This window comes from Thalassophryne amazonica, chromosome 4 (assembly GCF_902500255.1).
Source record: "Thalassophryne amazonica chromosome 4, fThaAma1.1, whole genome shotgun sequence".
NCBI classification, from domain to species: domain Eukaryota; kingdom Metazoa; phylum Chordata; class Actinopteri; order Batrachoidiformes; family Batrachoididae; genus Thalassophryne; species Thalassophryne amazonica.
The window spans coordinates 117,563,093-117,591,064 of record NC_047106.1 but is presented as its reverse complement, the minus strand read 5'-3'; the positions used below and the strand labels follow the sequence as shown (position 1 = coordinate 117,591,064).

Genomic DNA, 27,972 nt, shown 5'->3' with positions numbered 1-27,972 from the left:
GTGGCTGACACTAATTTGCTTAATAACCATTTTCCAAGAGAGAAAACTGCACTCAGCAATAAGCTTCGGAGGCTGCACATTGAATAAAGCCCACATTCCCTTGACTCAAATGACGTCTAAACTAAAGAATGTAAGATTAGTTTTTTTTTTTAATGCTGATGTATATAGGTGATTACTGGCTTATGCTGACCACAAATGGTTCATATGCAGCTTTCGTCTGCTAATGGTCCTTGGCTGTATGGGACAGAGAGCAAGGTAAATTTATCATAAATCTAGTTTGGCTGCAGTTTATGGACTTTAAAAGCTTTCTCATCTGCACGTTATGTAGCCGAATCTCTCTCCAGACAGTGTGACAGTATATAGTGCATCTGGAAAGTATTCACAGTAATTCACTTCTTCCATATTTTGTTATCTTACAGCCTTATTCCAAAAAAGGATGAAACTCATTTTTCCTCAAAATTCTACACACAATACCCCATAATGACAATGTGAAAAAGTTACTTTTTTGAGATTTTTGCAAATTTATTTTAAAAAAGAAACAAAACAAAAAAACGTAAGAAATCACATGTACATAAGTCTTCATACCCTTTGCCATGAAGCTCAAAATTAAGCTCAGGTACATCCTGTTTCTACTGGTTATTCTTGAGATGTTTTTACAGCTTAATTGGAGTCCACCTGGGGTAAATTCAGTTGACTGGACATGACTTGGAAAGGCACACACCTGTCTACTTATAAGGTCCCAGAGTTGACAGTGCATGTCAGAGCACAAACCAAGCATGAAGTCACACAAATTGTCTGTAGACCTGAAAAAGGATTGTCTTGGGGCACAAATCTGAGGAAGGGTACAGAAACATTTCTGCTGCTTCGAAGTTCCCAATGAGCACAGTGGCCGATATCATCCAATGGAGGAATTTCAGATCCACCAGGACTCTTCCTACAGCTGGCCGCCCATCTAAACTGAGCATTCAGGGGAGAAGGCCCCTAGCCAGGGAGTTGACCAGGAGCCTGATGGTCACTCTGTCAGAGCTCCAGCATTCCTCTGTGGAGAGAGGAGAACGTTCCAGAAGGACCACCATCTCTGCAGCAATCCACCAATCAAGCCTATGTGGTGAGTGGCCAAACTGAAGCCACTCCTTAGTAAAAGGCACATGGCAGCCCAGGTGAAGTCTGCCAAAAGGCACCTGAAGGACCATGAGAAACAAAATTCTCTGGTCTGATGAGGCAAAAACAAAACTCTTTAGTGTGAATGCCAAGTGTCATGTTTGGAGGAAACCAGGCACCATCACTACAGTGAAGCATGGTGGTGGCAACATGATGTTGTGGGGACATTTTTTAGCGGCAGGAACTGGGAGACTAGTCAGGATTGAGGGGAAGATGAATGCAGCAATGTACAGAGGCATCCTGGATTAGGATAAAAACCTGCTCCAGAGCACTCTTGAGCTCAGAGTGTTGTGACAGTTCATCTTTCAGCAGGACAGTGACCCTAAACACATAGCCAAGATATCAAAGGAGTGGCTTCAGGACAACTCTGTGAATGTCCCTGAGTGACCCAGCAACAGCCCAGACCTGAATGTGATTGAAAATCTCTGTAGAGATCTGAAAATGGCTGCGCACCAATGCTCCCCATCCAACCTGATGGAGCTTGAGAGGTGCTGCAAAGAGGAATGGGCAAAACTAACCAAAGATACTGTAGGTGCACCAAGCTTGTGGCATCATATTCAAGAAGACTTGAGGCTGTAATTGCTGCCAAAGGTACATCAACAACTACTGCATTTTGGAATAAGGCTGGTACAGAAAAAATGTGGAAAAAGTGAAGTGCTGTAAATACTTTGTGGATGCACCTTATCTGAAAAAGCCCTAATGCAATTTTGATCAAAATTGGAAGGTACAGTACATTGGGACTATGGATGAAGCAATTCCCATATAAGCCTTGAGACCCAGTGGTGCCGGTGCTTATGTCCAAATATGCCAGACCATTGAAGGTTATTTCCCCAGCCAAGGTTAGCACCATTTACAGCTGGGTCCATTAGGACAATGCACATAAAGTATCTTTTCCAAAGACACTTACAGGTCTTGTAACTACCATCAAAACATTTCTCCAAACCTTTGTTCTGCAAACCAGTGAACTCAAGTGCCGTTCCCAAACTGAGATAAATGCAAAGTGGTGATGACAGGAACAGTATCTGGTCATATGATAACTCTCCATGTGGTGCAGACAGTAATGGACTATCCCTTGGTAGTAATGTCCACAATGACCTCAGTCATTATAACAAAAAATGAGGAACTATTTGCATCAATAACCTTACTTGGAAAACAAGTGAAACTGGGTAGAAGAAGAATAAAAACAAAGATCTACACAGGCAGATTAAAAAGGTTCTTTAAATATGAGTACTAATAAGAAACAAAACTCGCATTATGGGAAGAAAAGGAAAGGACAGCTGGAAATTTCAGCCAATAATTTTCAATTCACAAGCTGTACGCATATTACGCTGTTGTGATTTAGGAGAAATGCCTGTCTACACACATCTGCATAGCTACATTTACTCATAAATGTTGCCATGTGTAGCTACAGATGTAGATGATTACATCTATCTACGCAGACGTAAGACCTGCAACTCAGCAGAGCTTGTTTAAACATGTCAATCACGCACAACTTTACATGCACTTTAAAGCCACGGTAAACCCTTTCAGCGCAGCCTAATTTGAAATGAGATCATTACACTTTTCTAAATGTGCACGTGTGTTCTGTCGCAACACGTGGGTTTCAACTATTCATATTGCTGGAACAACAGAAATGGTCAACTTGTGAAGCCTCATTCAAATCTACTGACCAGAAAATAAAAAAAGAATTAAATATTTAGCTTGTAGTGGGTGGAACAGTGTTTTTTTGGGGGGGAAAAAACTCAACCACAACTATTAAAAAAAAAAACAAAACCCCCACTTCCATGTCTTGTTTCCCTAAAGCCAAGGACTCGCTGTTAAAGGCTAATGCCATTAGAGAGTTTCCTGCCTCCTAGAGATGTTTCGGCAGCAGCCGGCCTTTTATCGAGCAAATGGACAAAACAACTCCAGTTGGACCAGACGAGACAGATGATTAGTAAGCTCTGAATGTTTATCACGGGGATAAATAAAGATCTGCTCTCTGCTGGCATCAGTTCAACTTAATTGGCAGCTCTTTGACAGGCGAGTCCTCCACCCCCGGCACCGAGCCCTGCCCATGCCTGAGTGAATGCGCTCTGAACGTGAGGCTGCAAATGTTCGAAGGACTCCTCTGGCGGTCACTCTCGTGCCAGGTGGTCTGCTTCCAAGGACACAGAGAGACAGTGAGGATGCTGGAGGCAGAAAAGCTGCTGCAGAGCCTCCACCCACTGCCTGCCTTGCACCAATCAGTCCATGATCTCATTTAATTAGATAGGATGTGGCCTCAGCACCTATCGGACTCTGCTCACAGCTGCACACTAATTCATAATGCATTGCACAGGTTATGAAGCTCAAACTCCCAAACCCATTAAGAAAGCAAACCTGGGTAATATTCAACAGGTAAAAAAATGTAGCATAACTTGACTCAGCAGGTGTGAAAGTGCTAAGTGACGCTCACAGTGTGACAACATGGCAAAAATAAAATGTTGATGGGAGGTGAAAGTATTTAGGATGAGTTGCTTGGAGCGACAAGAAGTGCACTGTGTTTGCATATGTCAATGTGGGGGAAGAGCATGAGGTGTGTGCACGAATTGTTAATGTCCATGGAAGGAGAGCAAAGTAGAAGGAAGGAGGAATGCCATACCTTTCACTACCTTATCCAGATAGTGAGCTTGGGAGATAAAAGACAGGACATATAAGGGAGGTTCGAACAGTGCCACTTCCACGACGACACAGCAAGGCAAGGTGTTAGTTTACACAGCAAAAAAAGAGCAAACGAACACACAGTCAGGAAGCAACAAACGTGCATTACAAGCAACATGACAGACACGATCTAACACAGAGGGAGAGGGATGGAGACACATCAAGACGATGGGGAAAAGAGAGCGCGAGTAAAAAATGCGATGTGTTCAGAAAGAACATTTCAATCTGTTCCCACATATCAATTGCAAGGATTGGCAGAATATCTAAGGGAGGTATTTCACAGGTTGCCACATTTAAATTGCTCATGCACCAGTGCACAGGAGGTCTGGATGTCTGACAAAAAAATAAAGTTTTTAACCTTGGAAAAACTCGAGAGACGATGAGGTGACCAGAGGGCCAAGTCCAGCCTGAATCACAGCGGGGACCTTATGGCCAAAGCAGAGCTCTTTATATGGAAAATTGATTTAAATAGAGATTTTTGGCTTCTTAATGGATGACACTGAAACATATTCTTGTCAAGTGAGTGCAGATCTCAATATGGCACTGATAAAAGGCTCATTAATAATGTAAAGGCAGCATATGAAACATTCAGAGTGAGTCGAGGTGCAGTACCATCTCTGCTCTGAGATATGCATGAGATAAATGCAAGGGGGGAAAAATCACCTTCTTCTCTTTGAATATGTGAAATACAGCTTTCACCTGAAAGCATTCTCAATTTTTGTCACATCTACTGATTCAACCTTCACTTTCTGTTCAGTCCAATGCTACGTCAAAGGGGCAGCAATATGGCTATTGTTTTCCTACTTTCCTCTTTGATGCTTGATTGGTTGGATCATAAAATGATAATGACTGAGCTTCTGTGTTCTGTGGCAACTGTCGACAAAGAAGAAAAGAGACGAGATGCAACACAAGCACAGAATGGGAGAGTTGGAATCAAGCAAAGCAGGCATCATCCAGCATGCCTTGTTAGTGAGCTGCCCAGCAGAAAACTTGGAAATTTAAAAAAGAGAGCTAGAATGTCACTAAAAAGTAGTAATTATCAACATTTATGGAGTATAAATCAAAAAGAGCATGGGAGGGAGTGCCCCCCCGTTCAAGGGAATTATTTTGGTAGAATTTTATTGACATAAATTTTCTATTGTAAACTTTTGTAATTTTTAAAAATACATATAAGACAGCAGATGGTTTGTCATAAACTGACACCAGAATTGAACACTTTTAAGACAATAATTTAACCTTACATCATATAGTTGATACCATTCATTTTACACACAGTGGACGTTCCGAGATGCGTATTTTGATTATCTCTGAAAGCTCCAAAAGTTTGAATTCCTAAACTGTTGCAAACGTCGGTGTGTTGACCTCAATACTTCACATATGGGTGCCTGAATTTCTCAGCAGACCTGTTTTGCTCCGTTCTCCTGTGTCATGCTTTTTTGTCATATAAGACCACATCTATTTCAGATGTGCAGCATTTTTGAAACTGTTGATCAGTTTAAAGACGTCTTCATGAAAAAAGTAAGGACTGTCATGATTCATCTGCCAGCATGAAGCAGCTGCAAGTGCTTTGACATCAAATGCTTTTTTCTGTGAGGCATGTTGATGAAAATATCAGTCATAGATTTACACATTTTACTAACTGTGGCTGCAGCAGGGAAATATTAAGCACCAAAACTGCCTGCTACATTTCTACTTGCTCCTGTTTATGCAGATTTGGACTGCTTCTACCAGTAAGTATACTCAAATGCTTATTTTATTACATAAAATATGTACCACTTAGCAGATCTGCTGTTCTGATGTTTTTCTGTGTACAACAGATGTGGATCTATTTTGGATATTAAACATTTTTAAACTATGGGTACTGATCTTTTATAAGACTGTTTTGAGGAAAAACTAAGTACTCTTGGCTCATCATGATTCATCTGCCAACATGAAGCAGAGCACTGTGTACACCACAGTTATTAAAGCTTTTCCCCAATTAGTTGTTATTGTCATTTTATTGTTGATTTTTGTCTCCAATTCAGTTTCATGGTCCTACGATTTGCGTATGCTTATGCATGATGTGTTGTGAACTCATCATGTGCATGACGATTAGTTAATATTTAGTACAGAGACTAAGTACAACAATATGATTAAAAAGTAGGGGTGTAAGGATTAATTTTAACAATGATTCGATTCATATCACAAGTCGTGGTTCCTGATACGATTCAAGGATGAAGTTGGTTCATTTAGAACAATCTGATCCGAAATGATTCAGTGACTTGAAATCGATTCAGTAACTTTTTGGCCAAAAATTCAACCAGTGTGACTGTGAAATAAATATTTGGATAGCTGTGTGAAGCAGGTAATCTGTGGACCGAACTGAGCTTCTGCATTGGCTGCAATCATGTTCTTACATGTCAGAGACTTTCCACTCCGTGCAGACTCTATGCAATAATGCACCAATATTTTTACCAGTATGGGCTTCATTTCAAACTCTGGTTTTCATTTTCCACTGTGGATCAATGTGATGAGAGGTAATTTTCACATTGGACTACAATAGTGGCTTGATAATCTTTCGCTCGTCAGCTTCTCCTCTGACACCTTCCATGTTATGTTTTGTTGTCTGCTGGTGCGTGGCAATGACGTCACAGACAGGCAGACTCTTTATCATTACAATCCCAATTCCAATGAAGTTGGGACTTTGTGTGAAATGTAAATAAAAACAGAATACAATGATTTGCAAATCCTCTTCAACCTATGTTCAATTGAATACACCACAAAAACAAGATATTTAATGTTCAAACTGATAAACTTTATTGTTTTTGTGCAAATATTTGCTCATTTTGAAATGGATGCCTGCAACACATTTCAAAAAAGCTGGGACAGTGGTATGTTTACCACTGTGTTTCCTTCTAACAACACTCAATAAGCGTTTGGGAACTGAGGACACTAATTGTTGAAGCTTTGTAGGTGGAATTCTTTCCCATTATTGCTTGATGTACGACTTCAGTTGTTTAACAGTCCGGGGTCTCTGTTGTCGTATTTTGCGCTTCATAATGCGCCACAGACTTTCAATGGGCGACAGGTCTGGACTGCAGGCAGGCCAGTCTAGCACCCGCACTCTTTTACTACGAAGCCACACTGTTGTAACACGTGTAGAATGTGGCTTGACATTGTCTTGCTGAAATAAGCAGGGACGTCCCTGAAAAATACATTGCTTGGATGGCAGCATGTGTTGCTCCCAAACCTGGATGTACCTTTCAGCATTGATGGTGCCATCACAGATGTGTAAGTTGCCCATGCCCCCGTACCATCACACATGCTGGCTTTTGAACTTGGTAACAATCTGGATGGCCTTCTTCCTCTTTTGTCCAGAGGACACGACGTCCATGATTTCCAAAACAATTTGAAATGTGGACTCATCAGACCACAGCACACTTTTCCACTTTGCATCTGTCCATTTTAAATGAGCTCGGGCCCAGAGAAGGCACCGGTGTTTCTGGATGTTGTTGATGGTCGCTTTGCATGGTAGAGTTTTAACTTGCACTTGTAAATGTAGCGACGAACTGTGTTAACTGACAATGGTTTTCTGAAGTGTTCCTAAGCTCACGAGGTAAGATCCTTTACACAATGATATTGGTTTTTAATGCAGTGCCACCTGAGATATCGAAGATCATTGGCATTCAATGTTGATTTTCGGCCTTGCAGCTTACGTGTAGAAAGTTCTCCAAATTCTCTGCATCTTCTGATTACATTATGGACTGTAGATGATGGAATCCCTAAATTCCTTGCAATTGAACATTGAGAAACATTGTTCTTAAACTGTTGGACTATTTTTTCATGCAGATGTTCACAAAGTGGTGATTCTCACCCCATCTTTGCTTGTGAACAGTTCAGACTTTTGGGGATGCTCCTTTTATACCCAATCATGACACTCAGCTGCTTCCAATTAACCTGTTCACCTTTGTGGTGTATTCAATTGAATATAGATTGAAGAGGATTTGCAAATCATATAGTATTCTGTTTTTATTTACATTTTACACAACGTCCCAACTGCATTGGAATTGGGGTTGTAAAAGTGCTCACAAAACACATCCATATAAAATCTGTTGTGCTTAAAGCCAATGTGTTATTTCATAGTATCAATATAATTAATTTATTACACCTTTAAAAATGATAATAGATCGATATATGTATATATAAATAAAGTGGGATACAGAGAACATACCAATCCACTATTTATAAAATCAAACGACTTGAAGTTTATGGATTTGGTCAAATTTTAAACACCATCATGTACAAAGCCAGAAACAATTTGCTGCTAAAAAAATCTACAAAATCTATTTATGGAAAGAGAAGGTGGCTGTAATTTGAGAAGAGAATTGAACTTCAAAAAGAATAGAAGTCAAACTCGTAAGAGTAGGATGTGCATACCCATCTGTGGGGTGTGGTGGATTTGTGGAACAGTTTGGAGTTGGAGCACAAACAGAGCACCAATATAAATCATATTAAAAGAATGTACAAAAAACTTAGTTAAAAAAGTAAAAAGTCATAAAAAGTAGTTACTGTGTTCACTAAAATATTCAAAATGGTAAACGAAATTGACATGTACCAGTACTGGTGATTCTGTTGTGTGGGCCGCCAGAAGAGGAGGTACTGCTGGCCCACCAACAGAGGGCGCCCTGCCTGAAGTGCGGGCTTCAGGCACGAGAGGGCGCTGCCGCCACGGACTCAGCCGGGAGTGACAGCTGTTACTCATTACTTCCTGACAGCTGTCACTCATTCTTCATCACCTCACTCCATAAAACCCAGACGTCATCTCCACCTCATCGCCGAGATATCGTACTTCATTGAAGGTAATATCCTCAGCCGTTTTGTGTTACAATATATCTGTATATTGTGAGTGTTTGCAGGAGTACCGGTTCCTCTATCTGTGGAAGCTGAGTGAGTGCAGGACGGCACTCTTTTCCCCTGAGGAATCGCTGCAGTACTCATCACATATTGAGTGAGAGGTGGAGGTGGCATTCCCACCGTTGTTGTTACTGGGTGTACACACACCCACACTTGACTGTCTTTGTTCTCGCCAGCAGTACCAGATCCGACAGTCGGAGACGGTGATCACCTGGGAATTCGGGACTTGGCGGCTCCAGCATTCACCAGGTTCGGTGGTGGCAGAAATCGTGTGGTTCCGGCCCTTCTCAGGACAGACGTCTTCTATCCTCGAGCCTGCCCACACGTCACCTTTGTAATTTGACTGTAATCATATTCTGAGATTGTCTGTATATTCGTTGTACACATTTCACAACATTAAATTGTTCCTTTTTGGCTCATCTATTGACCGTTCATTTGCGCCCCCTGTTGTGGGTCCGTGTCACTACACTTTCACAACAGGATATCTCGGCCAGCGTCATGGACTCCGAGGGGCGTCACCCGGCTGTTGAACGACCAATGGGAGAGCAGGGAGCGCAGGCGTCTGCAGGAGGCATGATTGGTGAGCTGCAGCACATTCTCACCGCCTTTACGGCTCGGTTGGATCAAATGACTGAGCAAAACATCCTCCTGAACCGCAGAGTGGAGGCTCTCTCCACGCAGATGGCGGCGAGCGCTCAGGGCGCTGCTGCAGCTCGTCCTCCTGTCGACCCTGTGCAGGATATGAACGTTCCAGTGGTGGTTCAACAACCCCTCCCACCATCCCCTGAAGCATACATAAGCCCTCCTGAGCCGTACGGAGGTTGTGTGGAGACGTGCGCGGACTTTCTTATGCAGTGTTCGCTCGTCTTCGCACAACGTCCCGTCATGTACGCGTCAGATGCTAGTAAAATAGCTTATGTGATTGCTCTGCTTCGGGGTAAAGCAAGCGCCTGGGCTACGGCGCTCTGGGAACAGAACTCACGGTTGTTATCAGCATACACTGGGTTTGTGGGGGAGTTCAGAACAGTGTTTGATCACCCTAACAGAGGAGAGACCGCTTCAACTGTGCTGCTGTCAATGAGACAGGGACGCGAGAGCGCAGCCGCTTATGAAGTCAACTTCCGCATCACGGCTGCGAGGTCCAGCTGGAATAACGTTGCGCTCCGCGCCGCCTTCATAAACGGACTGTCGTTGGTTCTGAAGGAGCAGCTGGTAGCTAAGGAGGAACCGCGGGATTTAGATGGGCTTATCGATCTTGTTATACGGTTAGACAATCGGTTGGAGGAACGCCGTCGGGAGCGAGGCGAAGGACGTGACCGGATATGCACCGCCCCTCTCCCTTCCGGGTTCGAGAAGGGGCCGCCCTCCCCACGCTCCACAGCCGCAGCGCTTTGTGGGGCAACAGCTCCCCCTGCTGACGTTGTTAGGGAAACGCACAGGGCCAAAATGAGGAGGTTGATCCGTGGAGAGTGGTTTCTCTGCAGCTCAACTGAGCACACACAGAGAAACTGCCCCAAACGGCCAAAACGACAACACTCACCCTTAGAGACTGGGCTAAGGGGGGGGGTCAAAACATTCAAGTGAGACACACACAGATTGCCACACGACTCCCAGTCACAATCCTGAGCGGGGATTTAACCCTTCAAGCCCCAGCACTGGTGGACACGGGGTCAGAAGGGAATCTGCTAGACAGCAGATGGGCAAGGGAGGTAGGGCTCCCTCTGGTGGCGCTTCCTTCACCATTGCAGGTGCGGGCACTAGATGGCACCCTCCTCCCTTTACTCACACACAAGACACAACCAGTAACTCTGGTGGTGTCTGGAAACCATCGGGAGGAGATTGAGTTTTTTGTAACTCCTTCTACCTCCCGCGTGATTTTGGGCATCCCATGGATGTTGAAGCACAATCCCCAGATTGATTGGCCGTCTGGGGTGGTGGTTCAGTGGAGCGAAACCTGCCATCGGGTGTGTTTAGGATCCTTGGTTCCTCCCGGTTTACAGGCTAAGGAGGAGGTCAAAGTCCCTCCCAATCTGACGGCAGTGCCGGTTGTGTACCACGATCTTGCTGACGTCTTCAGCAAGGATCTGGCACTCACCCTTCCCCCGCACCGTCTGTACGATTGTGCCATTGATTTGGTTCCAGGCGCTGAGTTCCCGTCCAGCAGGCTGTACAACCTCTCACGACCTGAGCGCGAATCAATGGAGACCTACATCCGGGACTCATTAGCTGCCGGGCTGATCCGGAACTCCACCTCCCCGATGGGGGCAGGTTTCTTCTTTGTGGGCAAGAAAGATGGCGGACTCCGTCCATGCATTGATTACAGGGGGCTGAATGAGATTACGGTTCGCAATCGATACCCGTTGCCATTGTTGGATTCCGTGTTCACCCCCCTGCATGGAGCCAAAATCTTTACTAAGCTGGATCTTAGAAATGCGTATCACCTGGTTCGGATCCGGAAGGGAGATGAATGGAAGACGGCATTTAACACCCCGTTAGGTCACTTTGAGTACCTGGTCATGCCGTTCGGCCTCACCAACGCCCCCGTGACGTTCCAAGCCTTGGTTAACGACGTCTTGCGGGACTTCCTGCACCGATTCGTCTTCGTATATCTGGACGATATTCTCATCTTTTCTCCGGATCCTGAGACCCATGTCCAGCATGTACGTCAGGTCCTGCAGCGGTTGTTAGAGAACCGACTGTTTGTGAAGGGCGAGAAGTGCGAGTTTCACCGCACGTCTTTGTCCTTCCTGGGGTTTATCACCTCCTCTAACTCCGTCGCCCCTGATCCGGCCAAGGTTGCGGCGGTGAGAGATTGGCCCCAACCAACAAGCCGTAGGAAGCTGCAACAGTTCCGCGGCTTCGCTAATTTCTATAGGAGGTTCATTAAGGGCTACAGTCAGGTAGTTAGCCCCCTGACAGCCCTGACCTCTCCAAAAGTCCCCTTCACCTGGTCAGATCAGTGCGAAGCCGCGTTCAAGGAGTTGAAACGACGGTTCTCTACTGCGCCAGTTTTGGTGCAGCCCGACCCTAGCCGCCAGTTCATGGTTGAAGTGGACGCCTCTGACTTAGGGATAGGAGCCGTGCTGTCCCAGACCGGAGAGACCGATAAGGTTCTTCACCCGTGTGCCTACTTTTCACGCAGGTTGACCCCGGCTGAACGGAACTATGACGTCGGCAATCGAGAACTCCTTGCGGTGAAAGAGGCTCTTGAGGAGTGGAGGCACCTGTTGGAGGGAGCGTCTGTGCCGTTCACGGTTTTCACTGACCATCGGAACCTGGAGTATATCAGGACCGCCAAGCGGCTGAACCCCAGGCAAGCCCGCTGGTCACTGTTCTTCGGGCGTTTTGACTTCCGGATCACCTATCGCCCCAGGACCAAGAACCAGAGGTCGGATGCCTTGTCCCGGGTACACGAAGAGGAGGTCAAAACTGCACTGTCGGATCCACCGGAGCCCATCCTGCCGGAGTCCACTATCGTGGCCACCCTCACCTGGGACGTGGAGAAGACCGTCCGGGAGGCCCTGGCACGGAGCCCGGACCCAGGAACAGGTCCGAAGAACCGTTTATATGTCCCACCAGAGGCCAGAGCTGCAGTCTTGGACTTCTGTCATGGTTCCAAGCTCTCCTGTCATCCAGGGGTGCGAAGGACCGTGGCAGTTGTCCGGCAGCGCTTCTGGTGGGCGTCTATGGAGGCCGACGTCCGGGAGTATATCCAGGCCTGCACCACCTGTGCCAGGGGCAAGGCAGACCATAAAAGGCCCGAAGGACTTCTCCAGCCATTACCGGTGCCTCATCGCCCCTGGTCCCACATCGGCCTGGATTTCGTCACGGGCCTCCCGCCGTCCCAGGGCAACACCACCATCTTCACGATAGTGGACCGATTCTCCAAGGCGGCCCACTTCGTGGCCCTCCCGAAGCTCCCAACAGCCCAGGAGACAGCAGACCTCCTGGTCCACCACGTCGTCCGTCTGCATGGGATACCCACCGACATCGTCTCTGACCGTGGTCCCCAGTTCTCCTCACACGTCTGGAGGAGCTTCTGCAGGGAACTGGGGGCCACCGTGAGCCTCTCGTCCGGGTACCATCCACAGACGAACGGACAGGCAGAGCGGGCCAACCAGGAACTGGAACAGACCCTCCGCTGCGTAACATCCGTGCACCCGACGGCCTGGAGTAACCATCTGGCCTGGATCGAGTATGCGCATAACAGCCAGGTGTCTTCTGCCACCGGCCTCTCCCCATTTGAGGTGTGTTTGGGGTACCAACCCCCATTATTTCCCGTGGTGGAGGGAGAGGTCGGTGTGCCCTCGGTCCGGGCCCATCTTCGGAGGTGCCGTCGGGTGTGGCGCACCGCCCGTTCTGCCTTGTTGAAAGCCCGGATGAGGGCCAAGACCCATGCAGACCGCCGGAGGTCCCCGGCCCCTGCATACCAGCCCGGGCAGGAGGTGTGGTTGTCAACGAAGGACATCCCCCTGCAAGTACAGTCTCCAAAATTGATGGACAGGTTCATCGGCCCCTTCCGTATCCTCAAAGTCCTCAGCCCTGCCGCGGTGAAGCTCCAGCTCCCAGCTTCACTGCGGATCCACCCGGTCTTCCATGTTTCCAGGATCAAACCTCACCACACCTCACCCCTCTGTGCTCCCGGTCCGGCGCCGCCTCCTGCCCGGATCATTGACGGGGAGCCGGCTTGGACAGTGCGCCGGCTCCTGGACGTCCGTCGAATGGGCCGGGGGTTCCAATATCTGGTGGACTGGGAAGGGTATGGACCCGAAGAACGCTCCTGGGTGAAGAGGAGCTTCATCCTGGATCCGGCCCTCCTGGCCGACTTCTACCGCCGACACCCCGACAAACCTGGTCGGGCGCCAGGAGGCGCCCGTTGAGGGGGGGTCCTGTTGTGTGGGCCGCCAGAAGAGGAGGTACTGCTGGCCCACCAACAGAGGGTGCCCTGCCTGAAGTGCGGGCTTCAGGCACAAGAGGGCGCTGCCGCCACGGACTCAGCCAGGAGTGACAGCTGTTACTCATTACTTCCTGACAGCTGTCACTCATTCTTCATCACCTCACTCCATAAAACCCAGACGTCATCTCCACCTCATCGCCGAGATATCGTACTTCTTTGAAGGTAATATCCTCAGCCGTTTTGTGTTACAATATATCTGTATATTGTGAGTGTTTGCAGGAGTACCGGTTCCTCTATCTGTGGAAGCTGAGTGAGTGCAGGACGGCACTCTTTTCCCCTGAGGAATCACTGCGGTACTCATCACATATTGAGTGAGAGGTGGAGGTGGCATTCCCACCGTTGTTGTTACTGGGTGTACACACACCCACACTTGACTGTCTTTGTTCTCGCCAGCAGTACCAGATCCGACAGTCGGAGACGGTGATCACCTGGGAATTCGGGACTTGGCGGCTCCAGTATTCACCAGGTTCGGTGGTGGCAGAAATCGTGTGGTTCCGACCCTTCTCAGGACAGACGTCTTCTATCCTCGAGCCTGCCCACACGTCACCTTTGTAATTTGACTGTAATCATATTCTGAGATTGTCTGTATATTCGTTGTGCACATTTCACAACATTAAATTGTTCCTTTTTGGCTCATCTATTGACCGTTCATTTGTGCCCCCTGTTGTGGGTCCGTGTCACTACACTTTCACAACAGATTCATTGTGATTGTTTTTGTATTAGTGTTCATAGTCTGACAGAAAGGTTTTATTTTTAATATTGACACATATAAATTGGTTAGGGCATTTAAAAGCTAGGTAGCTTCAGCCTTGACCTTTTTCACTCAGCTACATGTTTTTTCAGTATATTCAGTATTTTATGTATTTTACTTTTTTGTTTGATTTTATCTATTCATTCATCTATTTTCCGTTATTGCATGAGTTTGCTGATTGAAATAAATAAAATAAATCAAATCAACTCAAATATGTCGTCCGGATGGCCAACTTGTCGAGCACAGATCAATGTAGTTGGATCGTAGGAATAGAAATCGATGCATCAATGTAGTAGATGAATCATTACACCCCTATTAAAAAGTCATATTCAAAGAACAGTAAGCCAGTTGCACCTCAACTGCAAACTCTTGGTGGAGCTAAGAAACCACAAAAGGTGGGGATATGTACAACAGTGAACACGACTGAGGTCTACAAACTACTCCAATAACCCCAATCCCATGTTTTACACATTGACAAACTGAACTTGTGATGAGTCTGTAAATTTGTGGCTCTTTAAATCTGGTGTCACATCAGTTTTGCCGATTCTGAACATGGAAGACTATTTAAGTTTGGGGATTACTGCATTTAAACACATTCTATAACCATTTAAAGACCTTAATGTGTCCGATTGCTCAGCTGACACAGGATGCGAGAGAGAACGCTGCCTGTGGATGTCTCTTCCAAGAGAGCTTAGAGTGAATTTGACAGTCCGGTCTTTAAGAACCATGACACTAACTACCACGAAGACAAGTCAGACTGAGATCAATATAGTCTTTCAAAATTAAACTGTCAAACCACAGTAGATCCTTCAACATAACTCACAAGAAAATCCTTTAGGCTGTCTTTTTGACAGCTGACATTTGAAACAGCAAAAGCAGTGTGCTACGCACAAACTGAGGTCAACCACTGGTTACTCATGGTTACAGCTTGAACTTTCCCATTGTTACAGCTATTTACATAGCATTTACATACTGTTATGGTCACTGGTTCCCTGTTCCTCAAAGTGTGAAACTCAATCAGCCAGAACATCCAAGCTAATAGCAACAACAAAAGTCTTTCATTAGCTGTGAAGGTCACACAGACATTCATCTACCCTTAGAGCTCTCAGGCTATTTTCTTTATTTTATCAAACCTTAAGAAATTCCCCTTTTAATGTATTTTCTTTTATTGTAAAGCCTTTGTGCTGCATATCAAAATATTCAGAACAATCTCAGCTTTCTCAAGGTGAGACGTATTTATCTAGAACTGTCTAAAGATACAATTGATTCATACAATTAGGATAATAAGTTGACAAGATGCAGAAGAGCATCATTAGGGCTTTAAGGGTTAAATGTGATTATTATTGCTTATTAGGGGCGCTGAAAAGAAATAGATTTTTTTTGTCAAAATCTAAATTCTTATGCCTAACAATTCGCAATTTATTCAAAAATCAATATTTAAACTCATGTCTGTGTTGCACCACGTTAGCAAGTTAGCTCAGATCATTAGCATGGAGCAACGACAAATTCAACCAGCTGTGTTTGGCACACTTTGGAATCTATAATATCTTGTGCAAGAAGGAGCTTCATATGACCAATTCAATATGCAAACGGTGCAAAAATGAAGGGCAAGCATTTCTGAAACACAACAAATGCACGGACGTATTTAGCACGTCATCACCCAAAGCTGAAAAAGTCAAACAGCTGCAACAGCAACACCAGGAGCTGAACAGCACACACTGCATCACTTTAACAAACTTTCAATCAATTCTGAACGCACAAAAACAATAACTAGATCCATCACCTTGTTTCATTTTAAAAGACCCGCGCCCCTACAGCCTTTATTCATAGATTTGTTTTTGTTCACATTACCTTTTTCAAATACAAAACTACATAATCTTAGGCTCACTTTCTGTTCATGGCACAGTTTGCCATGCCACCTTTCTTAGCACACTGCAGCTCACTTGAGTAGATTCTGAAATTAGCAGATCTATGTACTGAATTGATTTAGAATCGAAAATCGATTTTTGAAATGAAAACAATTTGTAATTGAAAATTGATTTTGAATCAAATCTTGATCCCATGAAATGAAATCAGATGGAATCCTGAGATACTGCAAAATTCCCACCGCTATTGCTCATGTTGATAGTTGGGTATTATGCTAATTTATTTTACTGTGAATCAAGCTACATACAAATCACTATTTAAATGCACTAAGTATAAGTTGGTTGCTTTCATGGTTAACAAATATGGCGTGAGTAAGTTATGGCCTGAGTAAATATATTGTATCAATGAACAGCAGATTAAATTATTACACAACAAAGGATCATTTTGATAGTTAACATTTTGATCTGTTTTTTTCACTACACTTAGCTAAACCGGTGACTTGTACTGTTCCTTCTATAATTATTCAATAAATGCAACAACAGAAAATCTGCCCTAATAGTTTGGATTAAACAAGTTACTCAAATTTCTCAGTAAACTGTGTCAGCTCTGCTACAAACATATTGTGCATTTGAGCATTGTGCATTTAGGTTCAGCCAGCATCTTTCAACTATGGCGCTGTCAACTATCAAAAACGAAATCTATTCACTAACATACCCAAGTGGTGCATCCCTGGATCTTGTAGCATGATATTTTAAAGTGACACTCCTTCACACTAGTTACAAAAATAAGCTTAAAATAGTGCGTTCGTTTAAAGGATAATGAAGCAATAAACGAAAACCTGGTTCTAAATGATTTCTTATTTCATATGATCTTATGGTACCAGTCATTCCATGCTTTTGTCACAGAAGTCACGGGTTTTACAACGGGTACCTATGAATAAGCTGTGACTTCTGTGACACAGAAGTATGGCAATGCCCATATGAGCATAAACGGCTCCACTCGTTCTCAACAATTTTAACACCAAGACCTGACATTATCAACATAAGACCTAACAGCCACCTGATTGATCTTTTCACATCTCTCAGTGACTGTAATTCAACAGTGAGATGCCTATGTCTGATGCAGAGACACTGATTCATGCTTTTTGATTTTCCAGAATTGACCACTGAAATGTTTTATTTTCTATTTTAACATGTGGTAGTATAAGGAGTCTTCAAGTGATCCAGAACACAGCTGCTAGCATTTTAATTAGCATAAAGACATTCATTCATATAACCCTGTGCAATGGCTCTCTGTTCACATGAGAACATGGTTTAAGGATCTACTACTGACATATAAAGTACTGAGTGCTTGTGTTCCTCCTTATCTTGTGGACCTGGTCTCAAGGTGTTGACCTGCAAGTTTTTCAGTGAAGAAGTTGGTAGTTTGCAGAGCCTTTGCTTATCAGGCTGCAACTTCATGGAACAGTTTACTTGTTGACATTAAATCCAGTAAGAACATTTGGCTGAAGTTTCTAAATCTAATCTTTTTTGCTGGAATTTATGCCATTTAACATTTTTATGTTTGATAATGTCTGATTTTTAGTATGTTCATGCTAAAGTTTTTGGTCTATATTTTTAAAGTTCTCATTGGCTGTTTATTCTTTTGTGTACGTTGATTTTGTTTATTTTCATTTCTTGTGTGTTAATCTGTTTTAGATTATAACACAGTGCTTGATTCAAAGCACTTCATAAATAAATGTGAATTAAATGGTTGCTATTTGGAATTTAAATTAAGACCTTCAGCATTAGAAACACACACACACACAAAAAAAAACTCCAAGAAATTTATAATAGCTGACATTTTAGAGGTAGGTACAGTCTTGAAAACCCACCTTCAACAAGCGTATACAGAACAACTGCTACCTTCAACATATGATGAAAAATGGTTGACTTGTAGGGCTGCATTTGAAAGTAATATTAAATGGAAAGGGAGCAAATAAAGAGATAAGTAAAGGATGAGTAAAATGAAAGGACACCTTAGCACATTCCCACATTAAAATGCATGAAGGCAAGCCTCAGATCCTTGAGTAAACCTCTTCATGCATTACCGAGTTGCACAAATTCAATTAAGCATGCTTTTCCCTTTCCTTTCCAACTGGACCCTTCCCCACACATCCAGTGCTTCATACATAAGGCAGGCAGACAGGGAGCCCACACCTCTGATAGCCCCCAAACGCACAGACAGACACAAGGTACCCAACCCCCAAACAAACCAAAGGCCCTTCCCACCCTACCGATAGTGCAGTGTTCTCCATTCCATCCTGGGCTGCATTCACATTTGCCATCCTTGCAAGTGCCATGCTCATTGCAGCGAGGGTGACACGCCCTCTGGTCACAGCCAGCGCCCATCCAGCCATCGTCACAGCGGCAGGTGCCCGACACACAAATGCCATGGCCACCACAGTCCGCTGCACAAATCTCTGTGGGAGACAGTGACAAAAAAGAGAGAAGGGGGGCAGACAGATAGAAAGGGGAGGGGTGGAAGTGGGTTTGAAATAGAAGACAAGGCAGTGAAGGGACAAGGCAACAAGGAGGAAGAAAAGACAAATCCAGGTGTTATTGTCAAGGAAAGGCGGCCACGCTCCACTACCTTGTCTGATGGTAGCTGAATAGAAATTCCTGCACCTCATACGGGCCAATCCTCTTTGACAATACAAATCTAATAAGTCCATTACAAAGAAAAGACATGGATTGTAGCAGCCTTAGCAAACTTGTTCTTCTCATCGCCTTTTCTCGCACTTTTTGAAATTTACCTCTTTCTGCTACAAAGGGGCAATATGGGGGGGAATTACCCTCAGGAACAACCTACAAGGATGCTCCAATATCTGCACCGCCCCTTTGATCAAACTGTAAATGGCATTTATGCTTTACAAACAGTGTTCTTAGCGTTGTCACCACACTGTGATACAAGGTGTACAAAGAAAATATGCTCGGTTTTTACTACTCAAGTGTCACGTAGCCGAGGAAGACGTAGAGTGGCAGTGGAGTGAAGGGGACTGAGAAGCAGAGGCTTGGCTGAAGCTATTGTGCGACAGCTGAAAGGCTGCGCTGACAGCCTGTGATAGAGTCTGGGACATTACCCTCATCTCATGAACTCCAGGGAGAGTATGACATGACCAAAGCTCAAAGAAATTAAACAGTGACAGATTACGTATGAGTCTCATTGAAATGTTAACCTCCTTATTAACTATTCTGTTACAAAAGCGGCTTACCAGTATGGGCAACAAGGAACAATAGCTGTGTGTTCTTGGTTTATTAGCCAAGCCAATTTTACATATGACCACAGGGGACCAAAGCAGAGGTAAAATCTTTTAATAAGTCAATTACTGCCTTTGCGCAGCCTATTTTGTCATTTCTACAAATTAAATTTGAGCTGTCCTTTCAGCCACAAACCAGAACATGACATTAGCAGCTTAAAACCCTTTTCTAAATCACTCCAGAACATGCTAATTACAGCTCAGAATATTGTTAAACTATGAAAATGCAAATTTTACATCTGACTTTTGATTTTTAGGCATTTGAATCATTAGAATGAGTGCCCCGTCGGACAGTTATAGAGGAAACACTTGGATTTTTCAGCATGGGCCCTACTTAAAGATGTTTTAGGGTTCACCATTTCACTTGTGACAAAAACAAAAGTGCAAATCAGTCCACTACTAAGTTAGAATGTTAACATCACAAAGGGATAAATAGCTATACAATGTAAGCCTGTGGGAGCAAGTTAAAAACCTCAAAGTAAATCATTTTTTGTTGTGACTGAAAAGCCAAAAATATCATTAGAAGTGTCTGTTAACATGTGGATCCCTCCCGAGGTACACATGTGCATGTTTACCTCAGTAAATCTGAAGTCACTTTGAGGTTTTAGTTTGGTCATTCGCTTATACTTTGTATGTACTTAGCTTCTGAAGGTGTTTGCATTCTAACTCAATACTGGACCAATTATCACTATTTTTGTCCAGAGTAAAAAACAAAAAACTTTAAATATGGCAGAAGTTTAAAAACTTTGAGGATAAAGAGCTTAAATTAAACCATTCAAAAACATAACATTTCACAACAGGATTCAAACTCAATCTTGTGTGGTAATATGACAATGTCGTTTGGAATTTTGCATTTATTACATTTATTATAAAAAATGTAATCATTACTAATAAAATAAAACCATGGGATGATGTGTTAAACATCATTAATCTGATCTAGTTCAACGCAGTGCACAGGATACTGAAATATTTCATCTTCGTCTCGTGTGCTGATGAAAATTGTGATTAAATATCTGGTTTGTCATCAGACGATTTTCAGATTTCAGTGTGGGCCATAGTATTCTTATGTTTTGCAATGGCTGCCTCATACTATTAACACTGCAGGAGCTGTGCACAATTTCAGATCCATAAATCAAATGGCCTATCAAAAAAAACAAAAAAAACAAAACGCATTACTTTTTAACAAAAGTAATAATAATAAAAATTAATAATAACAAACAAAAAGATTATTTTTGCTATACAGAGTAAAATAAAAGCAAAGGAACACACTGAACATTCTTCGAAGGGAAATTTGCCCCTCCAAAAAAGGACAAATGAGAACTGACTATTTACTTATTTACTTTTCCATTATTATTAGAACACTCACTGCTCAGGGCAAACAGACTCAAACCGTTCTTCCAACTGAACAGTTGTCTCTCAGGCAACGAAACCTAAATGTGATAAAGACGCAATTATAGCCTGCAGGCAAACCGTCATTATACATGGCCAGAGGAGTCCACTGAGAGAAATACCTTCATCCCCAGGACGGCCGTTACCATTTGCACTAAAGGACCGTATAAACAAACTTTCCTCTAGGTGGGGGAACCGCAAAAATGGCATAAAAACACATATTGAAGTACATAAAACCTCAGGTGTTGTTTTATGATGAGAAACAGAATTACTACCAACTGTGCACACGCTGTGTTTTGCTGATTTACAGCAAGGTAGGAAAATAAATTTGACTCCACAGGGCTGTAAATGAACATTATTTCCATGACTGATTCTTTTGTCCACTATATTTATGATTAACTTACTATTTATCCATAAAATGTCAGGAAAAAAAAGTTTTTTACCAGAGTAAACATCTTCAAGTTGCTGGTTTACTAAGGGTGGAACAATACACCACCTGCACGATATAATATGTATCACTACACACCTGCTGCGCTTTGATACAAATCACGATATATATACGAGGTCTGTCCATAAAGTATAGGTCCTTTTTATTTTTTTCAAAAACTATATGGATTTCATTCATATGTTTTTACGTCAGACATGCTTGCACCCTCGTGCGCATGCGTGAGTTGTTCCATGCCTGTCGGTGACGTCATTCGCCTGTGAGCACTCCTTGTGGGAGGAGTCGTCCAGCCCCTCGTCGGAATTCCTTTGTCTGAGAAGTTGCTGAGAGACTGGCGCTTTGTTTGATCAAAATTTTTTCTAAACCTGTGAGACACATCGAAGTGGACATGGTTCGAAAAATTAAGCTGGTTTTCAGTGAAAATTTTAACGGCTGATGAGAGATTTTGAGGTGATACTGTCGCTTTAAGGACTTCCCACGGTGCGAGACGTCATGCAGCGCTCTCAGGCACCGTCATCAGCCTGTTTCAAGCTGAAAACCTCCACATTTCAGGCTCTATTGATCCAGGACGTCGTGGGAGAACAGAGAAGTTTCAGAAGAAGTCGGTTTCAGCATTTTATCCGGATATTCCACTGTTAAAGGAGATTTTTTTAATGAAAGACGTGCGGAAAGATGTGCAGCCGCCGCGACGCTCCGCCACAGGAAAAACACCTCTGTTGGAAGCCTTAAGGACAAGTTGGAACATGTCCAGCTGTTAAACAATTTCTCATATACTCACTCCACTGAAAGCCATCAAAAGCCGCCTGGATTTTACAAATGGTTATCAACACGGAGGTGTTTTTCCTGTGCCGCCGCACCGCGCCGGCTGTGTCCCGACGCGCGGACCCGTCCGCACGTCTTTCATTAAAAAAATCTCCTTTAACAGTGGAATATCCGGATAAAATGCTGAAACCGACTTCTTCTGAAACTTCTCTGTTCTCTCACGACGTCCTGGATCAATAGAGCCTGAAATGTGGAGGTTTTAAGCTTGAAACAGGCTGATGACGCCGCCTGAGAGCGCTGCGCGACGTCTCGTACTGTGGGAAGGCCTTAAAGCGACAGTATCACCTCAAAATCTCTCATCAGCCGTTAAAATTTTCACTGAAAACCAGCTTAATTTTTCGAACCATGTCCACTTCGATGTGTCTCACAGGTTTAGAAAAAATTTTGATCAAACAAAGCGCCAGTCTCTCAGCAACTTCTCAGACAAAGGAATTCCGACAAGGGGCTGGACGACTCCTCCCACAAGGAGTGCTCACAGGCGAATGACGTCACCGACAGGCGTGGAAAAACTCACGCATGCGCACGAGGGTTCATGCATGTCTGACGTAAAAACATATGAATGAAATCCATATAGTTTTTGAAAAAAATAAAAAGGACCTATACTTTATGGACAGACCTCGTATAACTGCATTGCTGTTCATAGTAATCATGTAGAAAGTAATCTTATGAGAATGTTGAAAGAAACAAATTATTTTCAAGATCTTTGATGTTTTCTGTTTTTGATTTGTATATTTTATAAATAATTTGTGATTCTTCTGCAGAAGGTCTGTTTTTCTCACATGCAGGAGATGACGTTTTAGGGTATCGCCATAACCATTCCAAAAAAAAAAAGAAAAAAAAAAAAAAAGAAAAAGAAAAAAGATATGATATGATTCGATACAGGCCCCGCTATACGATTGTCATGAGACGGGATACACTGTTCCACTCTCTTGGTTTACCAAATACTCCAGTCCCTTAATCCAGTAACATTCATTTCTTTTCTAGCAACCAGTCAAATGATCATGTTTTGATTCAGAATCAACTGTTGGAAAATCGAAAATCTATTTCTTGTGGGTGAAAATGTCTTAAAACCAGATTATCTCTAATCGAGCTAAACTAGTTTTCAAAATTTTACCATTTAATGGGAGCTGGTAGAAAGCAGTTTGGCACATTTTTTTTAAATTTTAAATGTATTTTACGCCAGCCTACTGCTGATGTACAACAAATTAAAACCAGTTCAAAGCAATCTCCAATGGAAAAAAAGAGCAAATCCTCACATTAGAATAAATGAAATAAATTCAATGGCGTACAGACTGTATGGGTGGCATATAGGGCTGCACTTAATTATTTTTCTTATTGATTAATCAATAGATTATTTTTCCTAATTAGTGGCTTGATTATTTTCAGATATGTCAATTATCGTTTGGTTATTTTACCAGTAAGTCACAACCATAAATTCTACAATCTACTTTAAACCTTGAAATCAAATATTTTGTGATTAAAAAGTATTTATTTTATAACTCTGTAAAAATCCCAACACACTATAAAGGATATAAAGTGCTAAAAATGAAAAAGTGAGTCATGGTCTCTTCCTGAGACACAAAAAGGGCTGTAACCAACAATTATTTTCATTATCAAATAATTTGTTGATTATTTTTTATTCATTCATCAGTTGTTTGAGAAGTCAAATAAAAAATGCATTTAAGAAGCTGAATTCAGATAATTTTGAGATTTAAAAAAAAGGACTCAAAATGATTAAACAATTTTCAAAATAGCTGACAGTTAATTTAATCAATTAATCAACTTGCAAGGAGATACGTGAAAGACAGGTGAATCTTTTCCTTCTGGTGGTCAGAGTTACAAGCTATTTGCTGTCCTCTCCAGGACCAATCTTTCCACAGAGAGCTCAACAATGAACAGGATAAAAGAGGATGAAGAGCCAACTCATCATCATTTACAGAGCTGCTTGTCTGTGAGGCAAACTCACACTGGCTGCCTATTTCCCCCCAAATCCACGGGATTACCTAATAGATCATTGTGTCTGCCGGGAATATACAGGGATTCCAGAATCCAAGCCACTGGACTCAAATTCTCACTTCAGAAATACTTTCTGTGAATACAAAGGCTGTATACAAAGGCTGTAACTGTATCGTACATGACAAACATCTGATGTTCTTTAACAATTAACTTCTCACTAGAGATCTGTTCAGTCACAGGGAATTTGTTGGAAAGAAACCTTGAGGCATGACTTATGTGCATAATGTGATATTCTTCATTGAATACATATGCATTGATTTAAAATAGAAAATCAACCTGTACTTTTACATTTGCAACAATTGACAGCTTTCCAAAAATAAACCAAAGTGGAGTTAAATTTTTCTGTAAAAGGCTTCTTTGCTATGTGTGAGCAGGAAACCTGCTGTCAGAGCTAAATCTTAACCAAACAGATTTTTTTTTTTTTTATCATTTAGAGGATTGAGATGTGTATTTCAGCTGTAAAATGGTATCTTATGCCTAGTTTTGACAACCAAGGGATAACGGTCCCCATGGACAGGAGGAGCACAATGGGAACAATTCTCCAGAGCCACAAAAACTATCATCAACTCTCAGCCTTTTGTCAAAGTGAAGAAAGCCAGAAGTCACAGAAGAGCATTAACTCGCATTAGTTCATCTCTCTGACAATATCCCTGCTACGTATGTATGCTTCATTATTTCCTGTGGCTGCCAGCCCACTATGTTGAGATTGAGGATGAAAACATTTGGAAAAGAAATCAATTTAGAGAAAACTCAGCCAAAGTTTGATTGCTTGCTGGGGACCGCCAATTGGTCATTGATGTGAATAATTACAGCTTTCAGGCGAGCCATTTTCTTTTATTATAATCAGAAATGTTTACTTTTGTAGTTCTACGAGCAATTACAGTTGTAATGTTATACTGAAGCAGGCAGAAACATGTATTCAGGCACAAAATGAGAATTTTGGGAGGGACCAACTCAGAGACATCAAGGTTTTTAAACTCTCTTGGTTGCTATGAGGTGTCAAACTAAAGCTGCAGAGTTCATGCTGCAGATTCATAACTCTTTCAAAGATTTTATGTGATCACTGATGTCTGTTTTTCTCTCCACACTGTATCCCAATAATAACTGAACAGATTTACATTGACTGGGGTCAAGGAAGTTGAGCGTTTTTTAAAGTAGACCTAGATTGCTGTAATCAAAAATATTGAAAGTGGTTGAAATCCTTGAGGAATGTTGGCTGTATCATACAGACAAAATGCCAGGAAACCACCGGGCCTTGGCATATGCATGCACTCTGTTAAAGCTATCTAGTACATTAAATGTGAGGGGTTAAATGGAAACTCCATGATTACCTCCATCACTCAACAGATAAGAGTACAAGTAACGATAACTCAAAAAGTAGAGAAAGGATTTCAACAAACTTTCATGGAGAGACGGTCCTTGGTTCTGAGAAGATTTGATCAAAGTCATTCCTTTTATTTTTTTTTCTTGTATCTACGGCCGGGTATTTCAAGAAGAAGAATGATGACATCACAAAGATGTAAACATATCCATATGACTGTCAGAATACAAGTGGACACCCACATTTCACCTGGATTCGGTAGATATAGATTGCTACTTTTAAGAGGTGGGGATAGAGTGGTTGGCTGCCTGGGAGGTTGCCATCCAGGATGCAAGGTGGTTCTGTAGTGTAGTAGATGCAGCGACTATCACATGCTCCCAGACCTGACCTGACAGAATACTGGTTTCACTGGAGACTTCTTTTTGGTGACTTGTACATCATTCATGCTCTGTCTATGGTGGATGTAATAATAGGGCAGGAGTACACACTCTCTTAGTGTGTATTCTAGCTGTTCATTCTCAATATACTGACCATAAATTTTGCTTTTAAACAGTATACCATGCTCATTGCAAAGATATGGGGTGCATGAAAAATTACTCCAACTTTGTCTGCTCTGTGACATAACACAACTGAAAACTGTTTACATTTACATTTATTAATTGTCAGCATACTAGATTTTGGACTGATAACAGATATCTATAAAGTACTATATTTTCAGCACCTGTCAGCAAATTTTTCTTGAAGAGAAAAAATGTACACAAGTTGCATGGGGGTGTATAAATTGCATGTTTTTACTCTATGTGGACCTTAATTTTTCACAGCGTGTCCCTGGGGGTGATCTGAACAATGGAACTCAGTAGCACATGTGCACACCACAGCGTATGCTCTAACTTAAAAGACGTAATTAAAAGACGTAAAATGTATTTTGCAAAGTACAAGTCAGACTGATGTATGTCGCACCTGTCCAAAAATGCTTAGGTAAGAGAAAAAAGGTATATAAGTCATAATGTAGTATTAACTGGATTTACCACTTCATGCAAAAGAAGCAAAATGAACTTACTCGACACGTAATTTACATATAAGGGACACACGGTGTGAAGGAATACAGCTAAGGAGTTAAATAATGTTGCTATACTATTAACAAAATGTGAGTAAACTGCTTCTTTAAGCCACTGGAAAAAATGATCATATGTGAGTTGAACATGCAATGCAAATAAACATTTGAAAACTCTGTGCATTATTTATTTATTTATAACAAAAACATTGTATGAATTGTTGCAACAGTTTAAAGTAGCCTTTTATTGTGGCCAGCCTACGGCACACCTGTGCAATAATCATGCTGTCTAATCAGCATCTTGATATGCCACACCTGTGAGGTGGGATGGATTACCTCCGCAAAGGAGAAATGCTCACTAACATAGATATAGACAGATTGGTGAATAATATTTGAGAAAAATAGGTCTTTTGTGTATATAGAAAATGTTTTCGATCTTTGAGTTGAGCTCATGAAAAATGGGAGCAAAAACAAGTGTTACTTTCTATTTTGTTCAGTGTAGTGAATTTAAAAAAGTGACATATGTCAGAAAATATGGTACCTAAAAATGACTACATTACATCTGTTTTGTTCTTTTAATGCCTACCAATTACGAAAAGTAAAAAAGTACAACTGGCAATCTTCCAATAAACCACCCATCACTAATAAGCTGCTCAGCTCCAAAGCATATATCAGCAACTTGATTCTACAACTGCTGGTTTCATCCTGTAAAGAGGAAACTATTTTCACTGAAATGTAGATGTGCTAAATAATAGAATGTTGGTCTGAGCTGGTCTTCAAAAGTAAACCTTAGTTGAATTCTAAGCTTTGGAAAGGATAAAACAGCACTACATCAAGGAATTTCCATGTGATTCGTGTACAGTTTTTGTTAACTTTCAGGTTATTTTTTGTGTACCTCCCAGACATATACTTTTTAGAAATCATTTCTTGCATGCATGTACCAGTTGACACAAGGTGTGAAATGACATAAACAAAAAGTAAGATAAATCTTTAGTCTTTTAATTACTTCGAAATACAGTGTGACTCGCATTACACAAAAATTTCTTTGTTTACTAAAAAAAAAACATACATACATACAGTAGTGTTCAGAATAATAGTAGTGCTATGTGACTAAAAAGATTAATCCAGGTTTTGAGTATATTTCTTATTGTTACATGGGAAACAAGGTACCAGTAGATTCAGTAGATTCTCACAAATCCAACAAAACCAAGCATTCATGATATGCACACTCTTAAGGCTATGAAATTGGGCTATTAGTAAAAAAAAAAAGTAGAAAAGGGGGTGTTCACAATAATAGTAGTGTGGCATTCAGTCAGT

At 42.3% G+C, this 27,972-nt stretch overlaps 1 protein-coding gene across 9 annotated transcripts in view; it reads right to left on the bottom strand.

Moving 5' to 3' along the window:
• tenm4 (teneurin transmembrane protein 4) overlaps positions 1 to 27,972 on the bottom strand; it is a 626,167-nt gene that overhangs the window by 228,905 nt on the left and 369,290 nt on the right. For 5 of the 9 annotated variants that reach the window (XM_034168462.1, XM_034168463.1, XM_034168466.1 and 2 more), the window contains 2 exons: positions 18,586 to 18,771; positions 3,785 to 3,811 (listed from right to left, as the gene is read on the bottom strand). In XM_034168462.1, the coding sequence (XP_034024353.1) occupies positions 3,785 to 3,811; positions 18,586 to 18,771 (213 nt within the window). The remainder of the gene's footprint in view (positions 1 to 3,784; positions 3,812 to 18,585; positions 18,772 to 27,972) is intronic. The other 4 variants (XM_034168464.1, XM_034168465.1, XM_034168468.1 and 1 more) reach the window with 1 other exon arrangement.